Raw genomic sequence first — 12,081 nt, 5'->3', positions numbered from 1 at the left:
ATGGAGTTTGTAGTTGGATTTTTGCTGGGTTGTGAAGAAGAGGATCAAGTATGTGATCATCCTAGAGTGATGCATCCTCGAGTTTTCAGGGAAAGATCAACTCTAGAGGCAGAAGCCATGCTGTTCCTGGCACTGTCAAACTTCTGTGCTCCCTTCATTTTTTCAGCACAGGAAGTTTTCAGAAAGTTGGAGGGATATATGGGGGAGTGTCACAGCTCACATTATAACGTTGCCTTGGTTACGTGCGCAATAGCTTGCACTAATATTGCGTGCTACGAAATAAAGCATAAATATATTGCATGCTTTCAAATACTGCTTAAAAATATGTCATCGACAGATAAATACAGACAATTAAATCACTTCTTAATTCAGACAAGTGTCCTTTTTGTGAATCGATCATTAAGTCTCCAAATATAAGAAGTGATAATATTTTTAACGCATGCTATAAATAACACCCGTTTTTTCAGCCTTTAGTGAATCGGCCAACCCAGTGTTCTATCTGTAATTTGTTTCTGTAAGTGCATACATCTGCATACATTTTTAAAATAAATTAGTTTTAATCACAAATATATGATCATAAAATTGATAAACCACCATACCTAAGGTTGATCCACTAATGTGCGATAAGCGTTATCGCATGCTTTTTTTCCATTAAAATTGGCGCGAAACAAATGCGCGATTCACTAAAGTATTATCACATGCGTTAAGTCGCATACTGCGTGCGTTAATTAGCGCGCAACCGCATGCGTTAATTTTACCGCATTGCATTAATTAGCGCGCAGAAATAATACTAACGCATGATTCACAAACACATAGACGTGCTAAATATTGCATTACTCTATGCAAAAATTAACACCTACTTGGGGCAGGCGGTAATTATAGAAAAGTACAGTTAATGACCTTTTGGCAACACAATATGGACTTTGCAGTGGAATTTATTCAAGTCTGTGTTGGCCCTAGAGTGATGTAGCCTCCAGTTTGCAGGGAAATAGTCGTTTTCCAAAAAAGTAGTTTTACGAATGTAATGCTGTGTATGGCTAATATTGCGTGTGCGTGAAAAGTAGCGCACATGCGTTAATTAGCGCGCGCGACAAGTAGCGTGCTGCATTGATTAGTGCGCGTTGCATCAAATACCGCACAAAAATAGTCTTCACGACTTAAATAACGCAAACAGCATCGCATCTAAATTAACGCAAGTATCCTTTTAGTGAATCGTGCGTTAAGACGCGATTAAATTTTTAACGCATGCTATAAATAGACCTCTTTTTAGCGTGCTTTAGTGAATCAACCCTCTAGAATGTTGCCCTTCTTATTGGTCACCTGGGGAATCACACAAGTGACAATTTCATACTTTAAAACTGTTTAGTGGTGAGTCTGGACCTGTTTCCTATACCATGTTGAAACTATAGGGATTTTTTTTTGCATTTTTTTCACCAGGCATGGATTCACAGCAAAATTCTGCATTTTCCCATCCTTCCCCTCCCTCATCATCTAATGATGCCTCTTAAGGTGGCCATACATGGGCAGACTTCAGCTGCAAGTTTAGATTCTTTAGACCAATTCGTCAGCTTCCCTGCCCATGTATAGGCACCCCTTATGGGCCAACCCAACAGATACATGGCCTAAAATTGACCAGATCGGGCAGGTTTGATTCTCCATCTGATCTGAATCAGCTAGTTGATGCAGTCCTTAGTCCAATGGCCCATATACCTGCCCTTTTTATTTGATTGTTTAGCCAATGCCGTGAGATGATCTGCTCATTTGTCCACCTCGACAAAAAAATCAGAATGCACCGTGTATGGCCACCTTGACTCATTAGATAATTACTCTATTAACTGATCTAATAACGTCTGCCTATTCTCTTCCTCCTTATTAAATGATTCCCCTTTATAAAAAGATCCAATTTTCTTTATATTCTTAATAGATAATATTTATTTCTCATCTTATTGAATCTTGTTCTTTGATTCAATTTGTTTATCTTTAGCTTATGGTATTTTATAAGAAAAATTCTAAGAAGGAGAAAGTTTTCCTTGATATCATAAATTATTTCTTTAATGTACCGGGCCTTATTCTGTTTAACAGTAAAAAACTGAAAAATGTCCCCTTCCTCCCCTCACTCATCATCTAATGATGCTTAATCTCCCTTGTCAAATCTTTATTCACTGTCATCAGATGAATCCATTTCTTCTTTACTCTCATCTTTCTTGTCTTTATTTCTTTTTCATTATCTGTTCTGCAGATACAAATAGGAGCATACATTGTTAAACCTTATTATATCTGGTATTAAATGCTTGATAAAAGTGAGGAAAAAGTCGCAATTGCTTTAAATAAGTCATGGTGGCATAAAAATGTTGTGGTCGCATAAAAAAAGTCATGTGCATCAAAAAAGATGTGTGGGAGTCGCATTTTGCAAAATGCAAAGTAAAAGAAATGGCAACTGTATAACAAATGAGCTATAGATTAAGATAGTTATCATACTGGCAGATGTATCAGCACAAGCCAATCAACTTCACTCCCCCATGCCAAGCCCTTTCAGTTAAAGGACAAATATTAAATATATGTATAACAGCAAACAGTGTTTGTGTACACTAAGGGGCTGATTTACTAAGACACGAATTCCGACCAAATTGGAAAAATTCCGATTGGAAAACGAACATTTTGCGACTTTTTCGTATTTTTTGCGATTTTTTCGGCGCCTTTACGACTTTTCGGAAATTATCGCGACTTTTTCGTTACCAATACGATTTGCGTGAAAAAACGTGAGTTTTTCGTAGCCATTCCGAAAGTTGCGATTTTTTCGTAGCGTTAAAACTTGCGCGAAAAGTTGCGCTTTTTTCGTAGCGTTAAAACTTAAAACTCGCGTTTTTCCGCAAAAATCGTATTGGTAACGAAAAAGTCGCGATAATTTTCCGGAAAAATCGCAAAATACCGATCATTACGAAAAAAACGCAATCGGACGCATTCGGCCCGTTCGTGAGTAAGTAAATGGGCCCCTAAATATAAATCTAATTCTTGCCAAATCCCAGAGATGTCAGTCTACAGAGACCCACTACCACAAGTTTTGCAATAAAAGAAGGCTCGGTTTTTCCTAACAGCACTATTCTGTACATTTGGATGTGGAATTAATGTTTGTTTTTGAATACCTGAGAATCACCAAAAACAAATCCCAAGTATACTTTGTAAAGCAGTGTTAGACCAATTATGCTTTAAACTTATTAAAGAAAATATACACATATGTAACAACCACTTCAAAGAAACATTTTACTTCACAGCTAGTGATGAGCAAATCTGTCCTGTTTTGCTTCACTGAAAATGTCTCAAAACTGCTGAAAAATTCTCAAAAGGGAGGGAAATTAGCGAAATGCAGCTACAGCCCAATTTTATTGACGCAATACACTTTTTTTGACGTGACCGTGGCTTTTTCGGTGCGCCCACAAAGTGGCTGCGACTTTTTTTGACGTGACCACGACTGGACATTTAGGCTCTTGTTTAGAAATGATGTAGGATTACCGTTGGTTTTAGTTTGCAGATTTTGACTATTAACAAAAAATGTTTCATTGAAACAAACTTCAGATGAATGCTTTATATCCTTAGTTTACACCTTACTCTTTAGCAGATAATATCTTTGACTCACTTAATCCAAATCAAGTTATGCATGGAATTAGGATTATGCAACAAGAAAAATGTTTCCAGTTCTTTGAAATCTGGAAGAATTTTGAATTAACTGTATATAAATCTTAATAAGTCTCATTTCTTGTTATAGTTATAGCCATTTTTACATTTACCGAGATATTTAACATAATGCTTGCTGCTAAAAGAAATGGCACAGAAATTACAACATTTACTCTCCTTGGACTTTCATCTGATCCTCAACCATTTCTCTTTGCAATTTTCTTGCTAATTTATGTTTGCACAGTAGTTGGTAACACAGTGATAATACTGACTGTGACATTTGAATCTCGACTTCACTCCCCCATGTATATTTTCTTGAGGAGTCTGTCTCTCACAGAGATCTCCTATATTTCAGTAACGGTTCCTCGGATGCTTAGAGACTTTCTGCATAAAGACAAAGATATTTCATTACTGGGATGTGCTACTCAGCTCTATTTTTTCTGCTTTCTTGGCACAACTGAATGCTTCATTCTTGCAGTCATGGCATATGATCGTTATGTAGCTATATGCAATCCTCTTCATTATATGATTATTATCACTAAGCCTAAATGTCTTAAGCTTTCACTTGGATCATGGTTGGCTGGAATGCTTTTATCCTTGGGTCAAATTTCATTTGTCTTCAGCTTGCCCTTCTGTGACTCCAATATCATTGACCATTTCTTCTGCGACATACTGCCTGTAGTGAGATTGGCTTGTGCTGATAAATCTGCCAATATGATAACTATCTTAATCTATAGCTCATTTGTTATACAGTTGCCATTTCTTCTTATTTTAGTGTCATACATACATATTGTCGCTACTGTGTTTAGAATACCAACGGCACATGGACGTAACAAAGCCTTTTCTACATGTGGCTCTCACCTTATATCAGTCTGCTTGTTTTATGGAACTGCCACTATAACTTATTTGAGAACTAATGGATCCCATAAAAGTTCCAAAATGTGGTCTTTGCTGTACATAGTGCTTATTCCCATGCTTAACCCCTTAATATACAGTTTTAGAAACACAGAATTTAAAACTGCACTAAAGAGACTAATAAAAAAGGGAAAATGTTAAGTGCTCGTGTTTTAAAGAGAAGGAAAGGTAAAAACTAAGTAAGCTTTATCAGAAAGGTCTATGTAAATACAACCATAAGCACAGTTCTCTATCAAAAGAAACACATGATTTCTTGTCTCCTTTTTTGTGAACATGTTCTTCAGTATCATACTTCCTCTCTTTTAGGGCTCCTTCAGGTTTGGGGCATGAGTCTGCTCAATTCTCTCCTCTCTACCTCTCCCTTCTCCTGCTCCCCCCTTCCATAAGAATCCATAAGAACTCATTCCCCCACCTTTAGGAATGTGTGATCTGAGCTTCCATCGGCTATAACTGCAGCAGGAAGCTACCAAGACCAAGCTAAATCGGCAGCTGCTATTGGATGGAGCTTCTAGGGGTCATTACTCAGGTATAGTAAAGCTTTCTGCTCAATACAATAAATATAGCGTTCTAGGTAGCACTAATGTGGCAAATCTATGACTTTCCTTCTCCTTTAAACCACACCTTATGTCTCAATTCCTTCTCCTTATAGATTGTAAGCTCTTTTGGGCAGGGCCTTCCTTACCTCTTGTATCAAGTATTGGTTGATTTATATGTAATTATGTATCTCAATTAATAAACCCACTTATTGTACAACACTGTGAATACATTGGTGTTTTATAAATACATGTTAATAATAATAACTGAACAGATCCATGATTTTTAAGCTATATTTTTTACCTTAATTTTCAATTTATATTCTCCACTGACTTCATTTATGAGTACATAGCCAGTACACAAACTCTTAATATTTAAAGGTACTTCAAAGAACAAAGTACAAGAGGCCCTCTTCACAGTGAGGGCAGTGATGTCAGGGTGATGTCATGATGGCAGATTTAATTAAAGGAGAAGGAAAGGCATTTTGGCATTTTACTGCCAATAGATTAGACTATATTTATTCTGCAGAAAACTTTACCATACCTGAGTGCAGCACGTCTGCGAGTGCTTATGGCTGTATTTACATAGACCTTTTTGATAAAGCTTTCTTAGTTTTTACCTTTACTTCTCCTTTAATACCTTTAAGAGTGGCTTGGATGACTTGGAAAAGATCAAACCCAGAATTACAGTAATAAGTTCTACAGTAAGGGGCAGATTTATCAAAATTCAGTTTTTTTTTTTCTTCATTATAGAAGGTTTTTTTTTTCATTTGAAAAATTTGTACTCAAAACTCAATAACTTGATGTCTTAATGTGAGAAAACAACTGGAACACAGTGAAATCACATTCTATGATTGATTAATTATCAGTGAGTCTCTTTTAGAATTGATTTTGAAAATTCAAACAAAACAATCCTGATATTTCAAAATACAGCTAAAAAACTCAAATAGCAGTTAAAATACACAATCTTTCTTTGATCGTGAACCCCTTGAAATTCAGCATCTGCTGACTGTCCTGCTTACTAGTGACTGATAGGCTGTCCCCTCGGATGAGGAAGGAAAGGTTTGAATAAAAAATGATTAACATTAACATGACCTAGAAAACTCATGATATAGAATATTAAGATAAGAAATTATTTTTTTATGTTGGCATCTTTTTAAACAAATTACACAATTATCGATGAATGTTATAGTTTGTCAGAATTTGTTTTTCTACTTTGAGTGTACGAGTGTTACGAGTTCATTGGCAGCAATGAGCTTTAACAACCACGGAATTGATAATTCATGAAATATAGGTTAATTGCATTTTAAGACACCAAATTAGTGGAATTACCACCCCTCAACAGTTTAAAGGACTACTAAACTATTACAGCCCAAGTAGGCAAGACTAAAAGACACCAAAAATGCAAAAAGAACCCCATAGGGGGATAAACGCCTCATATAAAGGAACAAGTCTAAAAAATTGCAGACCCAGTAAACAAATCCCATTAAAAATGTACAAACAGGGGATAGGACTTTAAATATATAGATGCACATTAAATGTGTCCTGCTTAATATACAGTATATTCACAACAAACACAGTACCTGGGTATTCGCACATTCCATAAGCACACATCACACATGGGCTGGGGGAATTCAGGGGCATTGGACGAATTACATTATGGACTTCTAATATAATGTAATCTGAGGTGTTTATACTGGTTACTATTTGTTTGATTTGAGTATATTCCTGCTTTCTCTGGGTTTTTTTTGATTATTTCATTTGATTCAATTGCATACTTATGTGTGATTGCATACTTATGGGTACTGCGTTTGTTGTGAATATGTAGAGTATGTCGTACCTATTCATATTCTATCATGGCATGAATAATGTTAGTTTATAGATGGAGCTCAAGTTTCAGATACTTTAAAGGAACAGTAACACCAAAAAATAAAAATGTTTTTAAGTAATCATCATACAATGCACTGTTGCCCTGCACTGGTAAAATTTGCACATTTGCTTCAGAAACACTTCTATAGTTTATATAAAAAGCTGCTGTGTAGCCATGGGGACAGCCATTCAAGCTGGAAAAAGGAGAAAAGGCACAGGTTACATAGCAGATAACAGATAAAACACCATTGTATTGTACAGATCTTATCTGTTATCTGCTATGTAACCTGTGCCTTTTCTCTTTTAAATGGTTGCCCCCATGGCTACACAGCAGCTTCATTTACTAAACTATAGTAATGTTTCTAAAGCAAATACACCAGTTGCACCAGTGCAGGGCAACAGTACATTATACTGTAGTTCCTTTTATACACTTTGATTTTTTGGTGTTACTGTTCCTTTAAAGGACAAGCAAAGGCTTAATCACTGAGGTGTGGCTCCCCCTAGTGATTATAAGACTGACTCTACTCTTGGCTGATCAATGCACTGGCATATTAAAGTGTGCTCTGTGCAACCATCCTGTTTCCAGTCTCTGGAAAGCTTGCTACTGAGCTGTACGCATGTGCAGCAGAAAAAAATATAGAAGGCAGCATCAGGATGTGGAGCACAGCCTCTCATTATTGTCTGTCCTAAGGCCTGACACTAATAACAGTGTCCACAAAATGGCACCTGGAATTATTTCTTAAGGTGACGTTACCCCTTTAAGCTAAAAGGCCTAGAATGAAAGAGGATCTGAAGTAAGTTCTGTTTGTTCATAAAACTTTAACTGAGCAAGATCAGGTAACCAGTCAGTGCTTCCAGCTGATATAACATTTATTTAAACGTGAAGGTTAGGGAGAATCAGGAGGCCCAATACACAGCTAGGCCCTGTCTTACTGCCTGCTCTGAGAGATATGTAGCACATTATTTAAAGGGGAAGTATATTTAAAAAAAAATAAAACGAGAGCCCTAATGGTCCAAGGTTCTCCATTAAAAAGAAAACTATTTCGAATACAACTTTATTTAAAAAATCCATTCCATCTTGTAAAAAAAAAATATGATTAGCGTTTACACAAATCCCTAGGCGTATACTGGCTGGACTTCAATCAAACAATAAGCACTGGTCCAAGTACTTTGGTGGGGGGGAAGCAGTACACAGGGTTGTTTCATGCCTTTGCTTCTCACTAAAGCTAACCTCGGTCAGAGACAACCCTGCAAGCTGCTTTCCTGCAATGGTGGTTTCAAAGTATTGCAGCCAGTGCCATCTAAAGATTTGCTCAGACAATAATCAGAGCTAGTGGGGTGAAGGGAAGAACTGTAAGAAACATATTGCTTTTGTTTCTTAAATAAAAATAGGACTGTATGGACTTACATATACATATATGTATATTAGAAATATGTTTCCTTTTTAATGGACAACATTAGACCATTAGGGCCCCTGGCCACCAATGCGTGTTTTTTTTTGCTGTACGGGGCCCCCATGATTTTTGTTACTATTACTTAAAAGGAAAAAATATTGTAATTTTAAGATTACACAGGAAGCTAACCTTTGTAAAGCAAACAGGAAAGTTGTCTTTATGGTTATTATTATACTTAGGGGCACATTTACTAATCCACGAATCCGAATCAGAAAAAATCGGATTGGAAACGAACATTTTGCGACTTTTTCGTATTTTTGCAATTTTTTTTAGTCGCCGTCTCGACTTTTTCGCGATTTTCCTTCTCCTTTAAAGTCAATGGGCATTTTTTCGTAGTGAAAAAAGGTAACCAGTATAATATTTACCTCTTTATTGGTTTAGAATTTTTACAAATTTTTCTTTGTAAAAACTTCCCACAATATACTCACATTTCATTTTTTTTGAATGAAATTGATAATAACGTTTTTTTTTTACATCCAAGTATATCACAACTCAAGTTCCTTAAAAAGAAAACCCTTTAGGGCAATAATTCCCCTGGTTATTCCTGGGAACAATACAAAAGGTGTTGGGCTGTGCATGGTGCTGTGTATAACTCTTGGGAATTCCTCATCTGAGTGTGCGCTTTGCTATGTCATACAATTGCTATACTCAAGGTAAAAAACATCAGCCATTGTTTCAGCATGACAAATATAGTGCTGCAACTACTGCAGTTATGTATAAAGCAGCTCTTTATAAATACTTTCCTGTTGGGGCAACTATCATCCATATATTGTATATACTAAAAAGACATTGTGGAACATCCAAGACCATCACATATAACTACACATATGACTGGGTAGGTTGAAAAAATCAGGTAATTAATTTTGTTAATGATATAGTGATACTAAAGGGCCCATTTACTAAATATTGCGGGGTTTGTCTCATAATTTGTCAAAAATACGATATTGTTTGAGGAAAAAATGCAATTTTTATTGCCATTTATTATGCTTCAAAACTGCGACAAATCCAACAGTAAAAATACGCCATCTAACAGCTGTTAAGGTCAAGTAGAAGTCAGTGGCAGCTGTGCTTTTTCCATTGGTTAATTTTTCTTTGCTTCATGGTTTCGGAGCTTTTGGAGTTTTCATATGTGTTTTTTCTGGATTTCTTTCATTCCTGCTTTCCTTAAATGGCTGTTTTATTAAGTCACTTGGCATCCGTGGTTTTAGAGAAAATGAGTTTATTCATGGTTTCAAAAATCTAACAATGAGAATGTTAATAAATAGGCCTCTAAGTATGCAGGGTAGACCATAAGAATTGTATTTGTTAATATTCACAATAACCTTTTAAAGTTTTAAACCATGTTTGTTTCTTCTGGTACTTTTAATATATTTGTTATTATGATAAAAATCATATGAATAAATTAAAGAATGTATTACATTGTGGTTGTTTATTCTGTTGTTTTTCAGATCCACACCATGAAAATAATAGATGTTCACAATGCAACCGGATTCATTCTGGCTGGATTTTCTTCACATCCCCAGCTGCAACATGTTCTGTTTCTTGTATTTCTATTAATTTATGTATTAACAGTTACAGAAAATATAATAATAATTGGAATTGTCAAATATCACCCCAAGCTCCACAAGCCAATGTATTATCTCTTGAGCAGCTTATCTTTCTTAGAGATATTCACTAAAGACATTCACTAAAGTCCGAAATAAGGAGTGCTATTTATAGCATGCGTTAAAAATCTTATCACTTCTTATTTTTCGCTCGATTCACTAAAAGGACACTTGTCATAATTAAGAAGCGATGTTCTTGGCGTTATTTATCTTGCGACGACATATTTTCAAGCAATATATTACGCAGCGCACAACATATTACGCAGCACGCGGTATTTTACGCAGAGCGCAAAATTTTCAGAACGGTAGTCTTCAGAAAGTAATGGTTACGTGGGTAATATATTGCGCTCTGCGTAAAATATCGCACGCTGCGTAATATGTTGTGCGCTGCGTAATATATTGCTTGAAAATATGTTGTCGCAAGATAAATAACGCCAAGAACATCGCTTCTTAATTATGACAAGTGTCCTTTAAGTGAATCGAGCGAAAAATAAGAAGTGATAAGATTTTTAACGCATGCTATAAATAGCACTCCTTATTTCGGACTTTAGTGAATCGGGCCCACTGTATGTTACAGTAACCATGCCCAAACTTCTGAGCATCTTAGTAGCACAAAACAAACAGATTTCCTTTGTAGCTTGCATAACTCAGTTATATGTTTTCATATCTTTGGCCTGCACCGAATGTATGCTGTTGGCAGGCATGGCGTTTGACCGTTATGTTGCCATATGCATTCCTCTTCGCTACCCAGTTATAATGAATAACTCTCTCTGTTTATATATTGTTATTGGGTGTTGGGCATGTGGTTTTTCCATTGCAATGCTAAAGGTAGGATTTATCTCGAGGCTGACATTCTGCGGTGATTTCATCAATCATTTCTTCTGTGATATTTCCCCACTTCTGAACCTGGCTTGCAAAGATATGTCACTTCCAGAACTTGTGGATTTCATTCTGGCTATTATGGTCAGCACAGTGCCATTAATTATGATAATAGTGAGTTATTTGTTCATTCTACAGGCAATCCTAAAAATTCCCAGCAACCTGGGAAAGCAAAAAGCTTTCTCTACCTGTGTCTCACATATCACTGTAGTTGCTGTTTTTTATACAACTACAATGTTCAAAAAGGATCAATACCTTTGATAAAAATAAACTAGTGTCAATTTTTTATTCTATTTTTACGCCTATGTTAAACCCGGTCATATACTGTCTGAGAAACAGAGAGGTAAAAGAGGTCTTGAGGAAGACTTTTGGTTGAAATGGATCATTAATGTCTCAAAAATTATTTGGTACCCCAGGAACTTTTTATGCTTGTGTTGCTCCCCAACTCTTTTTACATTTGAATGTGCTCATGGGTAAAAAGGGTTGGGGATCCCTGATCTAGAAGTGGCACTATGAAGATGGTCCATTCCAACAAAAATAACCCCTGAGCACAACATCTGTTTTATTATGGGAAACCATAAATAACCCTTTACCAGAAGTCTTGCATATGACCAGTGATTTTAGGCTGATTGCAAGATGGAACCATGGCAAAATATCTACATGGACAAAAAGAAGGGATTCATCTGTGAAATGAAGCTAAATATTAATTCTAACAAAAAAATCTTCATAAAAAAATCTTCATTGATTGTCAGAAACCAGCAAGATGGAACCATGGCAAAATATCTACATGGACAAAATGAAGGGATTCATCTGTGAAATGAAGCTAAATATTAATTCTAACAAAAAAATCTTCATAAAAAAATCTTCATTGATTGTCAGGAACCAGCAAAAGAAAAAAGAACTCTCATTACCTGGATCTAAATTTACAATCATGCCAAATCTATTATTTAGACAGTAACACATGTGTTTATAGGAGAATTATAGGAGAATTAAACCCTAAAAATATGGCTAGAAATGCTGAACTTATTGCACCAGCATAAAGGGTCAGCATTACAATAGCAGTAATGATGCAGAGCTCCCCATCTTCCCCATCTTGGAAGCTTCCCATCTTGGATTTTGTTACTGACACTGCACATGCTTAGTGAGCTTTGGGCA

The 12,081-nt window shown here is 36.0% G+C and overlaps 1 protein-coding gene and 1 pseudogene across 1 annotated transcript; both read left to right on the top strand.

The window, feature by feature from the left end:
* On the top strand, window positions 1-4,728 carry LOC100485882 (olfactory receptor 10C1-like). Its single transcript, XM_002934300.3, has 3 exons — window positions 1-48; window positions 1,985-2,081; window positions 3,764-4,728. Exons 1-3 carry the CDS (start codon window positions 1-3, stop codon window positions 4,726-4,728), a joined length of 1,110 nt encoding a protein of 369 aa, XP_002934346.3.
* A 5,172-nt stretch (window positions 4,729-9,900) lies between these two features.
* On the top strand, window positions 9,901-11,302 carry LOC101731579 (annotated as a pseudogene).
* Window positions 11,303-12,081: the final 779 nt, after the last annotated feature.

This window comes from Xenopus tropicalis, chromosome 1 (genome assembly GCF_000004195.4).
Source record: "Xenopus tropicalis strain Nigerian chromosome 1, UCB_Xtro_10.0, whole genome shotgun sequence".
Classification (NCBI taxonomy): Eukaryota; Metazoa; Chordata; class Amphibia; order Anura; family Pipidae; genus Xenopus; species Xenopus tropicalis.
This window is presented reverse-complemented; position numbering and strand designations above follow the sequence as displayed.

Bases quoted from the DNA above. Each gene is read 5' to 3' on its own strand.
- LOC100485882 (XM_002934300.3), top strand. From the start codon at position 1: ATGGAGTTTGTAGTTGGATTTTTGCTGGGTTGTGAAGAAGAGGATCAA. The intron at 49-1,984 runs GTATGTGATCAT...GTTTATCTTTAG, and splicing joins GTTGTGAAGAAGAGGATCAA to CTTATGGTATTTTATAAGAA. The intron at 2,082-3,763 runs GTAAAAAACTGA...TTCTTGTTATAG, and splicing joins GGGCCTTATTCTGTTTAACA to TTATAGCCATTTTTACATTT.